General features: G+C 61.3%; 2 protein-coding genes across 2 annotated transcripts; one reads left to right on the top strand and one right to left on the bottom strand.

Moving 5' to 3' along the window:
- Nucleotides 1-149: 149 nt before the first annotated feature.
- AP1S1 (adaptor related protein complex 1 subunit sigma 1) lies at nt 150-6007 on the top strand. Its single transcript, XM_032766831.2, has 4 exons — nt 150-358; nt 2216-2324; nt 4324-4461; nt 5475-6007. Exons 1-4 carry the CDS (start codon nt 180-182, stop codon nt 5520-5522), a joined length of 474 nt encoding a protein of 157 aa, XP_032622722.1. The 5' UTR covers nt 150-179; the 3' UTR covers nt 5523-6007.
- Nucleotides 6008-10042: 4035 nt separating this feature from the next.
- On the bottom strand, nt 10043-13752 carry VGF (VGF nerve growth factor inducible). Its single transcript, XM_032766842.2, has 2 exons — nt 13703-13752; nt 10043-11732 (listed from the first exon to the last, which is right to left on the bottom strand). The coding sequence occupies exon 2, from the start codon at nt 11723-11725 to the stop codon at nt 10301-10303; it is 1425 nt and encodes a 474-aa protein (XP_032622733.1). The 5' UTR covers nt 11726-11732; nt 13703-13752; the 3' UTR covers nt 10043-10300.
- Between the last annotated feature and the right edge of the window lie 4932 nt (nt 13753-18684).

Below are 18684 nucleotides of genomic sequence, written 5' to 3'. Positions count from 1 at the left end.
GACAGAGACTGGCCCCGAGTCACCCAGGGATAGACCCCAGCTCCCTGTCAGCCACGCTCAGTGTCACTGGGTGGGGGAACCGAGGCACGGAACGGGGGGGCACAGGGAGTCCCCCAGGGCTGGGCCCCAGGCGCCCCGCGGCCCTGCCCTGACCCGCCCCACTCTCCCCGCCGGCGCAGATGCGGTTCATGCTGCTGTTCAGCCGGCAGGGGAAGCTGCGGCTGCAGAAGTGGTACCTGGCCACCTCGGAGAAGGAGAAGAAGAAGATGGTGCGGGAGCTGATGCAGGTGGTGCTGGCCCGCAAGCCCAAGATGTGCAGCTTTCTCGAGTGGCGGGACCTCAAGGTGGTCTACAAAAGGTGAGGCCCCCCCGGCTGCTGCCAGCCGCCCTGGGTCCAGGCCAGCCCCCTCCCTTCCACTCACCCGGCGGCCCCGCTTCCCCCCCGCGGCCCGATTGGGCTGGGAGCGGCGGCAGCCCCACCCCACGGCCAGGTGAGTCAGTGCCTGCAGCTGCTTCTCCGCCCTGGGCGGGGGGGGGGTGTCGGAGCCCCATCCGGCAGCCAGGCAGAGACCAGAAGCCCTAATGGGGCGGGGCACTTTGAGGGACCCCCCCATTTTGAAACTCTGTGTCCAGGGACTCCCCCCCCTTCTGCCCCCCACAAATCACCCCTCAGAGGCCTTGGCTGGTGCATGCCAGGGCCCAAGCTGCCTTCAGGGGGCTCCAGGAGCTGGTTAGCTGTGAGGGTCCCAGTCCTGGGGGGCAGCCTCAAACGCACAACCCCCCCTATAATCCCCTCCACACACAGCTCCTCCCCCCGGCTGCCACCACCCTAGGGGAGGAGGGAATTTTCCTGATGCCAGCGTCCCCTAGAGGGGACCGGCCCCTGCCCCATTCTCTGCCCCCCAAGCCAGCCAGTCCCTGCCTTGGGGTCAGGTGGGAGTCGGTGCCCCCCAGAGGGGACAGGCCCCTGCCCCATTCACTGCCCCACAAGCCAGCCAGTCCCTGCCTTGGGGTCAGGTGGGAGTCGGTGCCCCCCAGAGGGGACAGGCCCCTGCCCCATTCCCTGCCCCCCAAGCCAGCCAGTCCCTGCCCTGGGGCCGGGTGGGAGCCGGCGCCCCCCCAAGGGGACAGGCCCCTCCCCCATTCCCTGCCCCCCTGAGCCAGCCAGTCCCTGCCTGGGGCCGGGTGGGAGCCAGTGCCCCCTAGAGGGGACAGGCCCCTGCCCCATTCCCTGCCCCCCCAAGCCAGCCAGTCCCTGCCCTGGGGCCGGGTGGGAGCCGGCGCCCCCTAGAGGGGACAGGCCCCTGCCCCATTCTCTGCCCCCCTGAGCCAGCCAGTCCCTGCCCTGGGGCCGGGAGCCGGCGCCCCCTAGAAGGGACAGGCTGCCCCATTCCCTGCCCCCCTGAGCCAGCCAGGCCCCGCCCTGGGGCCGGAGGGTGTCGGTGCCCCCCAGAGGGGACAGGTCCCCTGCCCCATTCCCCGTCCCCCTGAGCCAGCCAGTCCCTGCCCTGGGGCCGGGTGGGAGTCTGTGCCCCCCAGAGGGGACAGGCCCCTGCCCCATTCCCCACCCCCCTGAGCCAGCCAGTCCCCACCCTTGGGCCAGGTGGGAGCCGGCGCCCCCTAGAGGGGACAGGCCCCTGCCCCATTCCCTGCCCCCCTGAGCCAGCCAGTCCCCGCCCTGGGGCCGGAGGGTGTCGGTGCCCCAGCCTTACCCCGTCTCCAGGCCATGTGGTGGCCCGTAGCCTGCAATATCATCTCGTCACGGACCCGTTGCCAGGCTGGGAGCCAGAGCCCAGCCCCCCGTCACAGGGCGTTGTCAGCACCCCCCCTTCCCACGCTGGCCACCAGAGCAGAGGCGCCGGAGGGCTGAGCAGGCCATGGGGAACCTGGGATGGGGGGCAGTTTCCCCTTGTGCTGCCCTGCTCTGGGCCCAGGAGGGGCAGGGGGCGTAGAGGGAGGGTCTGGGGTCTCTGACTCTGCCCTTCCTGCAGGGCTCTGGGATCGGAGCCGATTATGGGAACCACGCAGCGCCCTGGGCAGCCTCCCATGCGGGTCCGGCCCGGCCTGGCCCAGGGGGAGGTTTGGGTAGTGGGAGTTGTGCCCCCCAGCAGCGAGGGGGGGGCATGGGGATGTGCCGCCCCCCCATGTACGCTCCCAGGCCTGTGCTGGCTGGGATCTCACCCCCCCAGCTGAGCCCTCTGCCGCGTGCCCGCAGATACGCCAGCCTGTACTTCTGCTGTGCCATCGAAGGCCAGGACAACGAGTTAATCACACTGGAGCTGATCCACCGATACGTGGAGCTGCTGGACAAATACTTCGGCAGCGTGAGTGTGCCCCCCCCCACGTGCACCCTGTGGCCGGGTCCCGGGGCTATGGGGCAGGCAGTGACCCTAGGGTGGGTGTGGTGCCCTGGAGACGGGCAGTGGGACTTGCTGACCCTGGGCAGGGGGCTTGAGTGCCCCCAGGAGCCTCTGATCTGTGTGGCTGGCTCTGCTTGGCAGGTCCCTGTGGATGGGCGGTCGGCGTTCCCCCGCCCATTAACCCTGCCTCGTTAATCCCCCCAGGCCGCCCGCTGAGCAGCAGGGGATAGAAATGCTAATTGGGCTTAGCGGGGCCCGGCTAATCCGGCTAATTCCCTGTCACGGAGCCACAGGCTTTGGGAGCCACCCGGGGCCCCACTCTGCCTCCAGGGCAGGTCCCACGGCCTCGACCCCTCCTAGACTGAGCCTCTCGCCCGGCCGCTGTTCCCGAATTGGGGTGTCTCGCCCCATTTCCTGGCTCACGCGCTCGGCTGCCCTACCCCAGTCAGGCCAGCAGGGAGCGGCTAGCGTCTTCCAAAGCCCCCGCCCTGCGCCTCTCCGTCCTGTGGAGTTCCCTGCAGGGAATCCTCGGCCCTAGACGTTAAGGTCTGGCCCTCCGGGTCGATCCTTTTAATGACCCGTTCAGCCCACTCGTGTGGCTCGGGGGATATTCCACCACACGCACCCCCGGAGCCACGTAAGTTACCCCAGCCCGTGCGTCGTGCTGTGCTGGTGAGAGAGCGTCTCTGCCATCGTCACGGAGCGCCTTCATCACCCACACTGCATGGGCGGGTGTTCCCTTAGTCCTTGTTACCCCAATGGGGAGCCGTGCAGAGTATAGGGGGAAACTGAGGCACACATCGGCAACATAAAATATATTACAAAAAATTCCCACTTTGTCACATTTTTACCCCCCTCCCAGCTGTAGCACCCCTTCCTCTGAGAGAGGAGCAGAGCTGCTAGCACAGGGCGGGGGGCTAGTGGAGTGCAGGCGCTGGGAGCCAGGACTCCTGGGTTCTCTCCCCAGCTGAGGGAGGGAAGTGGGAGTTGGTGGTTAGAGCAGGGGGGGCTGGGAGCCAGGACTCCTGGATTCTCTCCTGGCTTTGGGAGGGGAGTGGGTGTCACGGGGTCCCCGGGCGATGCTCTGGAACTGCTCCCCACCAAACCAGGCAGGACTTTGGGGAACCTCCTCTCCCTCGGAGCAGACTGTCTCCAGGGCAAGAAGCTCCCATGGCTTCACCTCCTGGGCCTCTCCTTGGAGCATTCAGCATCCTCTGCCCCTCCGTGTGCTTCCCACAGCGAGTCCACCCAGGCGGGGTCCTGGGGGGCCATGGGGTCCTGCCCCCCCCCCCCACTTTGCAGTGAGACGTGACCCTCAGCCAGCCAATAACACAGAGGTTTATTCGATGACAGGAAGAGGGTCTAACACAGAGCTTGTAGGTACCGCGAACTTGGCCCCTCGACCGGGTCCATTCTGGGGGCAGTGAGCCAGACCCCCACGTCTGCACTTCACTCCTCGTCCCCAGCCAGCGTCAGACTAACAATCCCTCCAGCCCCTCCTCTCTGCTCAGCCCCTTTCCCGGGCCAGCTGATCCCTTTGTCTCCAACACCTTCAGCTGGCACCTTTGCAGGGGGGGAGCCCAGGCCATCAGTTGCCAGGAGACAGAGTGTTGGCCATTTATGCCAACTGGAGACTTAAGAAATGCATAGGGGAAACTGAGGCACCCACACAGTATTCAGAGGAAACATTAAGAACAGTCCCACTTCGTCACAGATGGGGTATGGTGGCTAGAGCAGTGGAGCTGGGAGCTTGGACTCCTGGGTTCTCTCCCCAGCTCTGGGAGGGGAGTGGGGGCTAGTGGATTAGAGCAGGGGGGCTGGGAGCCAGGACTCCTGGGTTCTCTCCCTGGCTCTGGGAGGGAAGTGAGAGCTCCTGGGTGAGAGCAGGGGGGGCTGGGAGCCAGGACTCCTGGGTTCTCTCCCCGGCTCCGGGCAGCTCTGATACTCCCCCCTCCTGCCACAGGTGTGCGAGCTGGATATCATCTTCAACTTCGAGAAGGCCTATTTCATCCTGGACGAGTTCCTCATGGGCGGGGAGATCCAGGATACCTCCAAGAAGAGCGTGCTGAAGGCCATCGAGCAGGCTGATCTGCTGCAGGAGGTGGGGGGGCCGGAGGGGTTCGGGGGGTAACCTGCCAGTGCCCCCCGGCTGGAGCAGAGCCAGGCTGGGTTCATGTCATGCTGGGTGTGGCCTGCTCCTGCCTGCATCCAGAGACGGCAATTACCCCGCGCCGGCACCCCCGGAGACAGTGCCACCACCAAGCTGGGCAGGAACCCCTGGGGTGCCACCGCGCTCCCAGGGATGGGGATCAGAGCCGAGCAGCCCCCCAGGTTCTCCCCTGTGCCCTGCTCCCACGACCGCATCCCTTCACACACCAGCGGCTGGGGCAAGGGAGCTGGGATCCTGCCCCCCCACCCCCCTCGGCTGTGTCGCAGCGTGTAGGGGGTGCTCCCACTGCAGGTGCTGTCTCATTGCCTGGGCTGTGGTGCAGGGGGATGAGTCACTGGGCTCTGCAGCTCTCTCCTGCACTCAGTGTGGGCGACCAGGCTGCCGGCAGAAAACAGCCACTTCTCGCTCGCGAGCTCCAGCCACCACCCCGCCCGGTGCCCGAGGGGTTAACGCCCAGCCTGCTGTGTGTGTGGGGAGGGGGGAGATGGGACGGGGTCCCTCGCCTGTCCCCGGGGGGTGCTGTGGGGCTGGCATGGCAGGGTTAGTGGTAACTAAATCCAGCCCTCTCCGGCACCTTGGGGGTTAATGCCAGGGGTGACGGGAGACATTCCCAGGGTCCCCGCCATCCTGGGGGGCACTAGACTGCGCTGGGGGGGGTGCTAGGCTTGGCCTGGGGTGGGGGCACAGTCCAGCGAGGCTGACACCAGCCCAGTGATTGAGGGGAGGGGGAAAGTGAGTGCTCAGAGCGCCCCACTCTGCCCACAACAGGGGTCCCTTCCTTCGCTGGGGCGCGGGGGGCTCTGTCCCTGAATCCCAGCACCCCCCTGCCCCCCAACATCTCTGCCATGGGACTCCCACCCGCTCCCCGTGTGGGGGGAGGACGGAGGAACTCTGTCTCCCACCCCCTGATGGCCCCTCCCTCCCCCCTTATCTCTGTGCTGCAGGAGGATGAGTCACCCCGCAGCGTGCTGGAGGAGATGGGGCTGGCATAGTGAGTGGCTGTGCCTCCCCCACTCCCCATCCGTCCCTGGCTGCGTCGGACGCCATGGGGGCCACATGTCCATCTTCCTCGCCCCACAGGGCCGCAGCCGGACGTGGGACCAATTCGCCTTGGAGCCGCTGGGGGGGTGAGCCCCATGAACTGTGTGTAAATATATAGATAGACACCACTCGGGGAGCCCCCCGCCCCGGGTCCGTCTCCTTCCCTGCTCCCGGGCATTCTCCTGCCAGCCGGTGGCCGCTCAGAGCGGGGAGCCTGGGGAGGGGACTCGGGGGGCGGGGGCCTGTGCAGAGTGATCACCCCTGCACAGCGATCCTGCCGCCGCCCGGAGCAATCGGGACCCCGCAGCTGTGGGGCTACAGGCCGATCCCGGTCTCTCGTTTTCCCCGGCATCTCCGTGGGCGGGGCGCTCAGGGCATGTGCCCCCCCTTGGGGAAACGGGGTCCCCCCTTTGGAATAAAGTGTGTGTGTAGAACTTGGCCGTGTGGAGTGAGTTTTATGTGGTGGGTGGGGGGGTTTCTAGCTAACCCCTATGGGTGCGTCTGCACCCGCGTCCCTCCCCGTCTGCTGTGTGCAGTGAGTTTTATATGGCTCCGCAGCGGGGTCGGTCTCGAGGGTCTGTCCTCACCCCCTGCCCCCCCAGCTGCTGGGGCCGCCTGCACCCGCTCCCTGGCATGCCAGGACAGCAGGTGGGTGGGCAGGCTGGCGCTGAGACCTGGGACAGTTCTCCCGTTCCTGGGGCTGCTGCGTGGAGCTCAGCTCACGCCCAAATTCTGCCAGTCTCCCTGCCTCAGTCCCCGCGGTGAAATTGTGGCTGTTTAATTCGGCTCCTGTCCCTGCAGCAGGCGCATCCGCAGCATCAGCCCCCCCTTCCCGCTGTGAGAATGCAGCCCGGCCGGCGTCAGAGCTCCGCTCCCCGCCCGGGCTCGAGGTGAAAGATCTGGGCCCAGCTCCTGGCTCTGAAACTCAGGGCTCCTGCTCTCACATAGTCCCACTGTGTGACCTTAAGAGCGGCCAGACTGGGCCAGCCCGACCGTCCATCTATCCCAGTGTCCTGTCTGCCGACCGCACCCAGTGCCAGGCACCCCAGAGGGAACGAACAGAACAGGGAGTCACCAAGTGACCCATCTCCTATCGCCCATTGCCAGGTGCTGGCAAACAGAGGCCAGGGACACCATCTCTGCCCAGCCTGGCTAGTAGCCATCAATGGACCCATCCTCCAGGAACTTTTCTAATTCTTCTTTGAACCCCGGTATAGTCTTGGCCTTCGAACACCCCCTGGCGAGGAGTTCCCCAGGTTAACAGTGTGTTGGGTGAAGAAATACGTCCTTGTGTTTGTTTTAAACCTGCTGCCTGTTCATTTCATTAGGTGCCCCCTAGTTCTTCTTTTATAAGAAGGAGTAAATAACACTCCTTTATCTACTTTCTCCGCACCTGTTACGATTTTATAGACCTCTGTCATATCCTCCCGTAGTCTCCTCTTTTCCAAGCCGAACAGTCCCAGACTGATCAATCTCTCCTCACACGGCAGCCAGTCCAGACCCCTCATCGTTTTGGTTGCCCTTTTCTGAACCTTTTCCAAGTCCAATAGAACTTTTTTGCAATGGGACGACCCCATCAAGGTGAGGGCGTCCCATGGATTTATAGAGAGGCAACAGGATACTTTCTGTCTGATTCTCTCTCCCTTTCTTAATGATTCCCGACTTTCTGTTCACTTTTCCGGCTGCGGCTGCACATCGAGTGGATGTTTTCACCTTGGGTGAGTCACTGCAGCCTCAGTCACCCTATGTGTGACTAGGAAGACTTTGTCTATTTACATGGTCAGCTCTGTGGGGCAGAAACTGTCATTCACTTTGTCTGTGCAGTGCCAGGCGCAAGGGGGAAGAACCCTGATTTTGGTCAAAGGGGTCTGTGGAGCGCCCAGAATAAGGGAGGACCCTGATTTTGGTCGCGGGTGGGGGGGGTCTGTGTGGAGCTCAGAACAAGGGAGGACCCTGATTTTGGTTGGAGGGGCCTGTGCGGTGCCCAGGACAAGGGAGGACCCCGATCTGAGTCAGAGGGGTTCTGACAAGTGTCTGGCACAACGGGGGCGCCGATCTTGGTCAGGGAAGGTCTTAGGGGCACCTGGCACAAGGGGCATTTCTGGGTGACCAGCCAAGTTCATGTCTCTAGATGCTACCATGATGTATGTAATAGTGTGTGAGGTTTTCATATGGCCAGCCGGCCTGTAGACCCCAGACCAGGGAATCTCAGCCAGACATGCCTGTGTCGTGCCTGCAACAGGCAGGTTACGCCGCTTGCTTTGAGGGCCTGTGGGGTCCCTGCACTCGGCTGAGGTTTGTACGCCGTAACACCAATCCCAGGCAGTGGAGATGAGGCTAAGGGGAGTGTGGGTCAGTTGGTTGGGGGGCTCATGCACAGTGGGGTGAAGGTCATACCACTCCCTAGGTAGATGGTGAGGTAGTTTTCTCTCGAGCCCCGGGTGCTGGTGGCTGCACTGTTGGGGAGACTGGCCTGGAGGGTGCAAACGGTTCCGCATCAGTAAGATAAGAGGAATGTGAGCCCATTGGTTTCACCCAGCATGTGGGTGCAGTGGGATCCAGGCTGGATGTGCCCATTGATCTGGCCTGAGGGTTACGGGTGGGTGAAGTGGGATCCTGACTATAATAGACCCATTGGTCTGACCTGAGGTTGTGGGTGGGTGAAGTGGGATCCTGACTATAATAGACCCATTGATCTGGCCTGAGGTTGTGGGTGGGTGAAGTGGGATCCTGACTATAATAGACCCATTGATCTGGCCTGAGGTTGTGGGTGGGTGAAGTGGGATCCTGACTATAATAGACCCATTGGTCTGACCTGAGGTTGTGGGTGGGTGCCGTGGGATCCAAGGTAGATTCGCCCTTGCTATGATTTGAAGGGTTGGTGGGGGCAGTGGAATCTGGACTAGATACACCCATTGGTCTGACCTGAGGTTGTGGGTGGGTGCGGTGGGATCTGGACTAGAATCGACCCATTGGTCTGACCTGAGAGGGGTGGGGGGATCCAGGCTAGATGCACCCTTGATTTGATATGATGCGGGGTTGCCCGCCTGGTGGCCTGGGGTGGGGGTGAGGCCCACTGGCGCAGGATCTCCGTCGCGTCTCCTCGGGGACCCAGCTGTCAATAATGAGAGTAACTCGTAATAAAATAGTTGCTTTTATTTCTTAGCAAAACTAGTAATTCCACATGCTATTTACAACAGGCCAAACGGGTTTTATTAAGTACAACACAGAAGTCAGGACATCGAAACAAACGGCACAAAGCCAAGATTCTCACACACTCGGAAACTGGATGCAGATGAAAATACACGTGCAGACGCCCTTAGTACAACGCCCATCCCCGACCCGCGCGCTCCCCGATTGGAAATGCTGGTAGTGTCCGGACGGTGGTGACTTCACAGCATGCGGCATGCCTGGCAGGGGTGGGGGGGCATGGTTTTGGGGTGCATAACACTGGCAGAGTCACAATATTTAACTTCGGGCTTCGGTGTCGGTTGATGGAAGAAACAACCCGGTGGAAAGATAGCTTGATAAGGCAGTTTGGTATGGAATATCTCAGTCTGCTCTCCCCTCGTTCCTTCTGCGGAGGACGGAAGTGGGGCAAAGCTTAATCCCGGGGCACCAGGAAGGATCGGCGTGGGATTGTAGAAGAGAGAAGGTGTGTTGGTGACACAGATCTGGGCACGGAAACGTGTGACTGTGGAGCGCTTTTAATTGGCATTTTAACAACTGGGAGAACCTCACCTGGGCTCAGTTGACAGCCCCTGTTTGACGCCCTTCTCCTGAACTCAGAGTCTTTAACTCGAGGGACCAGCTGAAGCACCAGCTATGGGCAGGATGTCTGTGCGCCGCCTGAGTTACGTAGGAGCTCATGGCTTTGTAGCGCTGTAAGTGTTAGGATCAGCCCCCCGAAGTCAAGTCGCCAGTTCCTTAACAGAGTGGTGCCAATTTTACCCCCACCCCCCCGGGACCAAGTTTTCCCCAAGTCGTTAACCCCCCATCCCACCCGCCGCCACCCCCTCGGGACTCGCTCTGGCTTTCTCCTCCTGCGCAGACTGGCCAGAAGTCCATGTTGAAACAAGCCCTCTCCGTTTTTTCACATCCAAACATCGTGCTTCCCTCCACTGCGTTCGGTTTGAAAATTGTACAGAAGGGAGGAGGGTGGGAAGTTGCTGAGATGAGAGAAGGAACAACACGCTGAAGCTGGGATGGGAATTTTGGAGCCAATTGGGTCTTTGCTCTGTTTTCAGTGACCTGGTCTAGATTTTTTTTGGCCTCCCCCTCACTGGCGGCTGTCTAGCATGCTAAGAGGGGAAGTGAGCGAAGAGCGAATGGGGGTTGAGGGCATTCTCCGTGTCCGCACTAGAAGGGGCTGTGGCGAATTCTGATGCGCCTGTCAGCTGACGACACACGGGGGTCTTGACCCTGGGGGGTCAGAGAAGAGAGTCGGGATCGGGTTCTCCCTGGACTGGCACCCGCACAGAGTGTCTTCTCGAAAGGACGGGGGAGGCATGTTCCCCCATGGCCAGATGGGCCCGTGTCTTCCACACACACACACACACCCCGGTTCCTTCAAGCATGGTGGGCTTGGTGGGACCTGGGGATCCTAAAGTCTGGGGGGGCGTTGCGGGCGCGAGGAGGGAGAGGGGTGGTTCTCCTGACTCATGCACAACCTGAAATGCTTGGGACACTCAGAATGACCACGCTTCTCCATGGGGAGCTGTGGGGGGATTCATGGGAATGCCTGGGCGTGGTCCATCAGCACCTGCTCGATGTAGTTCTCCATCTCGTCGTCTCGGGCCCGGCTGGCAGCGGCCTCATCCCGGGGCGCCAGAGAGCCCGGCAGGTGGCGGCTGCGGGGGTAGGACGACGGCTGGAAGGCCCTGGGCTGGATGTAGTTGGAGAAGTCGTTCTGCTTGGCCAGGTACCTCTTGGGGGCGAGGTAGTCGTCCCCGTGCAGCACCTCGTTCCAGTCCCGCTCGTCCGGCTTGGGGCGGCGCCAGGGGGCGGCAGGAGCGTAGGGCCGGGCTGGGGCATAGGGGAGCGGCTTGGCCTGGTGCTTGGGCAGCACCGCTGCCGCCTCCTTCTTCTTCTTCTCCACGTCATTGATGATGTCGACGACGTCCTCGGCGGGCAAGTGCAGCTTGGTGGAGAGCTCGATCAGCTGGTCGATGGTGTTGGGGTCAATGACGTCGTCGTCGTCCTCCTCCTCATCGGAGCGCTTGTCCTCCGCCACGTTGCCTTCCTCGTCCTCGAAGAGCAAGGGGCTGCCCTTGGCCCTGCCGCCCCGGAACCTGCCTTCCTCCTCCTCCTCTTCGTCCTCCTCGTGGGCGTCAGCCCCCGGCTCGCCCTCGTCCTCCCGGCTCTTCAGCAGGTACTGCAGCAGCAGGTCGGAGGCCATGTCAGCCAGCCGCTCCTCCTCGGCGGCCGCCTTGCGGGCCTCCTCGGCCTGCCGCCGGCTTTCGGCCAGCTCCTCATAGCGCCGCTGCAGGAGCTGGTGCTCCAGCTGCTGCTGCTGCCTCAGTTTCCGAGCGCCGGCCCAGGGTTCTGCTAGCGAGGCCCGGCGCTTGGTGCCAGCCCGCAGCCGCTCGTACTCCTCCAGCTCCTTCAGCACTGCGTTGTGTCCGGCATCCCCCTGGGCCCGCTCCCGCTTGTCCGCAGGGCCGAGAGGCCGCAGCTCACGCAGCAGGGCCTGCAGGCTCTCCAGTTCCTGGGAGCTGCTGTCTCTGCTTCCCTCCTCCTCCTCCTCCTGCTCTTCCTCCAGCTGTTGCTCCCGGGCCCGGCCTGCCCCCAGGCTGGTGCTGCGGCTCTGGCTCTGCACCCGCTCCTCATCCGGGGCCCGGCGCTTGTCTGGAGTGTTGTGGCCCCCAGTCCCCAAGGCTTGTAGCAGGACAGCGGCCAAGGCCTTGGGGTCCATGTCTCCAAACAGCTCATCGTCGTCTTCCTCCTCCTTGGCGTCCCCACCTTCCCGGCTGGGGGCGGGCAGGGCTCTCGCCCGGACCTCCTTGGCAGGGGGCGTGGGGCTGGGCTGGTGGGGCTCCTCAGGGTGGGCATTCTCCGCCAGGGGCAGGGGGGCTGCATGCAGATGGCACTGCGTCAGGAGGCTGATGGAGAGGAGCAGGGCAGCTCCGCGGAGAGGGGCGTGTGAGCCCAGCATGCTGCTTCTGCAGGGGAGACAGAGAAGGGAGGACAGGCAGGGTCAGTCCCCCACTGGCTCAGAGCCCGGCTGGAGGGGGGACGGGACTCCCGACACCCCAAAGGGAGAGCCCCAGGGATTCACCCCAGCGATCCCCGGCCCTGTTTTCCCTGCAGAGAAAAGGGCGTGGCCTTTCCCCGACTCACACCGGCTCACTGACCCCGGGCCGGGAACCCCACACCCAGTTCACTGGCAGTGGAGACGCACTGCTCCCCCCACACAGAGCCTCTCGCATGGGGGCACGCCCACAGTCACGCCCTGTCCTTCCTGTTCCACGCTCACCGTGCACAATCTCAAGGACGTGTTCGTGGACATGCACAAGACCCTGGCAGTTGCACACCCAACGCTGTCACCAGGAGCAGGGGCACGTGCGCACACACACAGCCCACGCTCACGCAATTACACACCAGCACCTCGCATGAGGGGGGAAATGTGTGCACACACAATAGCCCACACTCACACAATTACACGCCAGCACCTCTCACGGGGGGGAACATGCACACATGCAATAGCTCACACAATTACACACCCAGCACATCTCATGAGAGGGGATGTGAACACACACACAATAGCCTACGCTCACACAATTACACGCTCAGCACCTCTCACGGGGGGGATGTGCACACACATGCAATAGCCCACACTCACACAATTACACCCCAGCACCTCTCACAGGGCGGACATATGCACACACACAGCCCACGCTCACACAATTACACGCCCATCACTTCTCACGGGGGGGACATATGCACACACACAGCCCATGCTCACACAATTACACGCCCATCGCCTCTCTTAGGGGGGGACATGCGCGCACATGCAATAGCCCACGCTCACACAATTACACACCCATCACCTCTCATGGGGGGGACGTGTGCACACACACAATAGCCCACGTTCACACAATTACATGCCTATATTTTCACCTCCATCCCTCCACTCAGCCTGCAGGATTTCTCGTCTCTGCTAACCCCCTCCCCCCCCCACCACACACACACAACAACCCGGCCGCTAATGTGTATGATTTACCAGCGGCTGCCGCCTGCGGCTCGCCCGCCCTAACAGGAGATGGGGAAGGACGCGGGGGAGGGTCTGCGGAAGGGAAATAGGAAAGGGGGCTAGAGTGGGGGCTGCAGACGGGACGTGCGGAGGGGTGCTAGAGGCGAGGATGCGGGGGGAGGTGTTGGGAGTGCACAGAAGAGGGGTTGGGGCGGGGATGCAGCCGGGGAGGGGGCTAAAGGAAGAGTGGCAGAGTGGAGAGGGCTACGGATGGGGGTGCAGAGGTGGGAGGGGTTTGGGGGGGCAGAAGGGAGGTGGGTGCAGGGGAAGGGATGTAGGTGGGGTGGAAAATTTGAGGGGGAGCGGCTGCCTCTCCTCTTTGCCCACGGGAAGGGGGAACCCCCCCATCTCTCTCTTCTCTCTGCCTGCTGCCCGCTTCCCTTCCCCCCACCCTCCCGCCCCCGCATGCGGGTTTGCTGGGAGAACCGCTTCCCGGCATGAGGGAATCCCCACCCTGGCTACCTACCAGCGCATCTCCTCCACCGCATTCTCCCAGCGGGTACCCTGTCCCAGCACCTCTCTATATCAGAGCCCTCCAGTTCCCCAGCGGGTACCCCTTCCCAGCACCCCTGTATCAGAGACCCCCCCAATTCTCCAGCGGCATACCCCTTCCCAGATCCCTGTAACAGGGACCCCCCATTTCCTCAGCGGGTACCTCTTCCCAGCACCCCTGTATCAGGGACACCCCTTCCCCCAGAGGGATATCCTTTCCCAGCACCCCTGTATCAGGGACACCCCCCGCATTCCCCCAGCTGGATACCGCTTCCCAGCGCCCCTTCCCGGAGATCCGCCCCATATATGCAGCAAAGGAGGGGGTCCCCATTGACACCCCCTCCAGACGGGACCCTCCCCACGCCCGTGTGCGGGGCGGCTGTTTACCGGCCGTGCGGCGGGGCGGTGTCCGTCCCCCTCCCCAGAGCTGGGCGCGATCTGCCTTCAGCACCCTGGACAGGCGCCGCGCGCCGCCTTTATAGACAGGCGCGAGCCCACGTGGGGAGGGAGGGGGCTCCATTGACGTCAATGGCCCATTCATAAAATCCGACCGCGATTGGAGGAAGGGGGAGGGGGAGTCTGACGCATGCGCGGAGCTACGGAGGCTTCGTTGTCTCGGAATGAATGAATGAATGAGAGGGAATGAATGAAAGGCAGCGGAGAGGGGTCAATGGGGGAGCGATGAATGAAAGGATGAATGGGGCGGGGGGAGGCTGCGCCCCGGGGGGAGGCAGTAAGCCATGGAGATAATGTACCCCCCCCTTCAGGGGAGAGCGGGGGTGGGGGGCTGGTTAACGCCCCCCCCCCATGAATTCTAGGGCCGGCTTCGTGCCGGGGGTGCGGCGCAGCTGCTGCAGTGTGTGTGTGTGTGTGTGTGCGCGTGCTGGGGTGGGATTGTGCGTACATGCTGTGTGTGTGTGTGTGTGTGTGTGTATGTGTAGGAATGTGTTTGTGCTGGGTGTGTGTGTATGTGTGTGTGTGTGTAGGCAGTGAGGTTTTTTACTCACAAAAGCTTATGCCCAAATAAATCTGTTAGTCTTTAAGGTGCCACTGGACTCCTTGCTGTTTTTGTGCGTAGGAATGTGCATGTCATGGGTGTGATTGTATGTATGTAGGAATCTGTGCTGGATGGAATTATGTGTGTGTAGGAATGTGTTTGCGCTGGGTGAGATTGTGTGTGTGTGTATGTAGGAATGTGTTTGTGTTGGGTGGGATTGTGTGTAGGAATGTGTTTGCGCTGGGTGGGATTGTGTGTGTGTGTGTAGGAATGTTTTTGCACTGGGTGGGATTGTGTGTGTGTGTAGGAACGTGTTTTCGCTGGGTGGGATTGTGTGTGTGTGTGTGTGTAGAAATGTTTTTGCACTGGGTGGGATTGTGTGTGTAGGAATGTGTTTGCGCTGGGTGGGATTGTGTGTGTGTAGGAATGTGTTTGCGCTGGGTGGGATTGTGTGTGTGTGTAGGAACGTGTTTTCACTGGGTGGGATTGTGTGTGTGTGTAGGAACGTGTTTTCACTGGGTGGGATTGTGTGTATAGGATTTTGTTTGTGCTGGGTGGGATTGTCTGTGTCTGTGTGTGTAGGAATCTGTGTTTGTGCTGAGTGGGATTCAATGTGTGTGTGTGCTGGGGGGGTGTCCCTGTACTGGGGCTGGCTGAGGGGAGGGGGACACTGCAGCTGTCCCCCTGCATCTTTGTGTGAGAGCAGCTTGGGTGTGTCTTTGTCTTTGGGCCTGTGACTTTGTGCGGCTGCCTTTGTCCACGACTGTCTGAGGGCGAGGGGAGGGTGACTGTCGTGCCCCCCCATCGGTTTCCACACACCCCTGGGCTGTCTTTCCCCATGCACACATCTATCCATCCTCCCCATCCACCCCATCCATCTATCTATCTAGCCCCACCCACCCCCTCTATCTATTTAGCCCCATCCACCCCCTCTGTCTATCTATCTATCTCCATCCACTCCCTCTATCTATCCCTATCCACCCCCTCTATCTATTTATCTAGCCCCTTCCACCCCCTCTATGTATCTATCTAGCCCTGTCACCCCCATCCACCCCTTCTATCTATCTATCCCCATCACCCCCTCTATCCATCTATCTACCATCTATCTATCCCCACCACACCCCCTCTATCTATCTATCTTATCTATCCCACATCACCCCCTCTATCCATCTATCTTCATCCCACCCACCCCCTCTATCTATCTATCTAAGCCCCATCACCCCCTCTATCCATCTAATCTATCCCCACCCACCCCCTCTATCTAACTATCTATCTATCTAGCCCCATCCACCCCCTCTATCTATCTATCCATCCCCATCCACCCCCTCTATCTATCTATCCCCATCACCCCATCCTTCCCCTCTATCTATCTATCTAGCTCCATCCACCCCCTCTATCTATCTATCCATCCCCTCTATCTATCTATCCCCATCACCCCCATCCATCCCCTCCATCTATCTATCTAGCCCCATCCACCCCCTCTAGCTATCTATCCATCCCCATCCACCCCCTCTATCTATCTATCCATCCCCTCTATCTATCTATCTATCTATCCCCATCACCCCATCCACCCCCTCTATCTAGCCCCATCCACCCCCTCTATCTATCTATCCATCCTCACCCACCCCCTCTATCTGTCTATCCCCATCCATCTCCTCTATCTATCTATCTATCTATCCCCACCCACCCCCTCTATCTATCTATCTATCTATCTAGCCCCATCCACCCCCTCTATCTATCTAGCCCCATCACCCCCATCCAACCCCTCCATCTATCTATCCAGCCCCATCCACCCCCTCTATCTATCTATCTATCCCCAGCCACCCATCTCTCTCTCTCTCTCATGCCGTCCGTCATGAGATGACAGCTCCGCGTTCTGTGACTATAAATCCCCTCACACCCCCCATCCCAGGGAGGGGGAAGGGATCTTTCTAGGGCATTTTCAGGCGGGGAGGGGGACAGGCAGGATGAGTCACTAATTGCAGCAGCGTCCCACCCCCCCTCCCCCCGAGAGGTTTATTGCTAATAGCAGGCAAAGAGACGTGAAAACAGGCTCAGAGCTAGTGGGAGGGGTCGCTGCACAGCATTTTATGGGTGGGAGGGTTGCAGAGGCAGCTAATCCAGGAGCTGAGGGGCTGGATACAGCCAGAATCCCCTCCCCTCCCCAGCTCCCACCGCCCCCCCCCAGGTCCCTGGATGATTCACCCTGCAGTAGAAGGATCCCACGGGGGGAGGGGGCAGCATGGGGAGGGAGCTGACGACAGCGGTGTCGCACGTGGGTCCGGCTGGGGCGGGGGGAGGGTGTCCCACTGCAGGGGAAGGACCCCCACCCAAATGTCCATGTCCTTGGTGCTGGACTCACCCTCTTCCCCCTCCCCCCGGGCCCCAGCACATTCCTCCCACTGGGGGTGGGGGCAGCTTTAAAGACAAAAATTCCTCCACAGCCCGCGGGCGCTGCTGCTGGGGCGGGGGGCTGAGGAAGGGGGGTGGGTCTTGAAAGCAGAGACGGGAGAATTTTAATAGCTTCTTTCTCTCCTGTTGGCTTTTTTTTCCTTCCTTCATGTCGGGCCGGACGCCACTCAGACCCCAGCCGAGATCAGGGCCCCCTCGGGCTGGGCGCCGCCCAGACCTAGCTGAGATGGGGTCCCTGTCAGACCGGGCGCTGCCCAGACCCAGCTGAGATCAGGGCCCCGTCAGGCCAGGCACCGGCCAGACCCAGGCGAGATCGGGGCCCTGTCAGGCCAGGCACCGGCCAGACCCAGGCGAGATCAGGGCTGTCGGGCCGGGCGCCACCCAGACCCCAGCCGAGATCAGGGCCCCGTCGGGCCGGGTGCTGCCACCCAGACTCCCCATCCGAGATCGGGCCTCCGTCGGGCCCAGGCGCACACCAGCAGACCCAGGCAAGATTGGGGGGCCCGTCCAGACTGGGCGCGCGCCGCACGGACCCAGCTGCGAGATCGGGCCCTGTCAGGTCGGGTGCGCCCAGACCCAGCACGATTGGCCTGCTGTCAAGGCCGGGCGTCGCCCAGACCCAGCCGAGATGGGTGTGGGACCGTACGAGAACGGGGCGGCCGCCCAAACCCAGCCGTCAGGCCTTCTATCTATCCATCCATCCCATCCCACACCCTTTCTCTATCTATCCATACTATCATCCCCATACCACCTCTCTATCAGTCCATCCCCACCCCCTCTAATCTATCTATCACCACCATCCTTTACTATCCATCCCCACCACCCACCCCTCTATACGTATTTATCCCCACCGCCACCCCCTCTAACTATCATCTATCCCCACCCCATCCCCTCTATCTATCCATCCCACCCACCCCTCTACTATCCATCCTTACCCCCCCCCCTCTATCTATTATACACCATCCGACACCCCTCTATCTAATCATCTATCATCTATCCATCCACACATACCGCCCTCTATCATCTATCCCCACCACACACCCCCTATCTATCTATCTAACTCTATCTATCTATCCTGCCATCCATCCCACCCCGCTCTAAGCATCTATCTCTCTATCCCATGCAGCCCCCTTTATCTATCTCATCTATCTCCCATCACAGTCCCCTCTATCCGAATCTATCCATCTAATCTCAGCACTGCACTGTATGAACACTCCTCTCCCCCGCCATACTCCCCGCAACACACCCCACATGGTCATTCTGCCCACCCGTGCCACTTGAGCCCGCGCTAATGGGCAGGTTCCCAGGCTGCCTGGTGCCAATGATGCTTCACATAGTGAGTCACCCCAATCATAGCTGCTAGCCGCCCTACGAGGGGTCAGAGTGATATGGTGTGACATCAGTGAGGCAGATCCCAAACCAGTGTAAAATCAGCACATGCCATCGAGTCCATGGGGACCGACAATGAATGCCCACAGCTGCGGAGTTCCAATGGGGCGGATCCCAGGGTCCATAGTGTCGCTCCATGGGCGTTAAAGCGGGTGCAGGATCCTGGCCTGTAGTGGTTGATGACCTCGCCCCGTGAGGGTAAGTGGGGCCAGATCCCAGCTGGGGTCCACAGGGGGTCGTCCCCCAATTGGGGTATAACAAGGCCAGGGATCCTGGCCGGGGATCCCTGGGGCCACAGCTGGGGGTCACTCAGCTGGAAGCTGTTTTAAGGCATGAGATGGGCAGAGTCCCGTGGCCATGGCGGGGGTCAGTCCACTAAGCTTCTCATTTCTCTCTCTAGAATGAGCATGTGCGGGGCACAGGCTGGCTCAGCCGCTGCTGCAGGTGGGTGGCGGCTGGATTTAAATTCTATGCATGGGAACAGACCCTGGCAAAAGAGGAGTTGAACAGATGGTGGAGCCGGAGGGCAGCGGCGTGACAGTCACTAATGTCCTATTCTGTTACTTTAACT

Source organism: Chelonoidis abingdonii, chromosome 11 (assembly GCF_003597395.2).
Source record: "Chelonoidis abingdonii isolate Lonesome George chromosome 11, CheloAbing_2.0, whole genome shotgun sequence".
NCBI classification, from domain to species: Eukaryota; Metazoa; Chordata; order Testudines; family Testudinidae; genus Chelonoidis; species Chelonoidis abingdonii.
Note: the sequence above shows the minus strand (reverse complement) of the source record. Positions and strands in the feature narration are given on the sequence as shown.

What these genes read in the sequence shown, in the direction of transcription:
- VGF (XM_032766842.2), bottom strand. Translation starts at nt 11,725, where the DNA reads ATGCTGGGCTCACACGCCCCTCTCCGCGGAGCTGCCCTGCTCCTCTCC.
- AP1S1 (XM_032766831.2), top strand. Translation starts at nt 180, where the DNA reads ATGCGGTTCATGCTGCTGTTCAGCCGGCAGGGGAAGCTGCGGCTGCAG. An exon ending in CTCAAGGTGGTCTACAAAAG is followed by an intron (nt 359 to 2,215) that starts GTGAGGCCCCCC and finishes GCGTGCCCGCAG; the next exon opens with ATACGCCAGCCTGTACTTCT. An exon ending in AGGCTGATCTGCTGCAGGAG is followed by an intron (nt 4,462 to 5,474) that starts GTGGGGGGGCCG and finishes TCTGTGCTGCAG; the next exon opens with GAGGATGAGTCACCCCGCAG.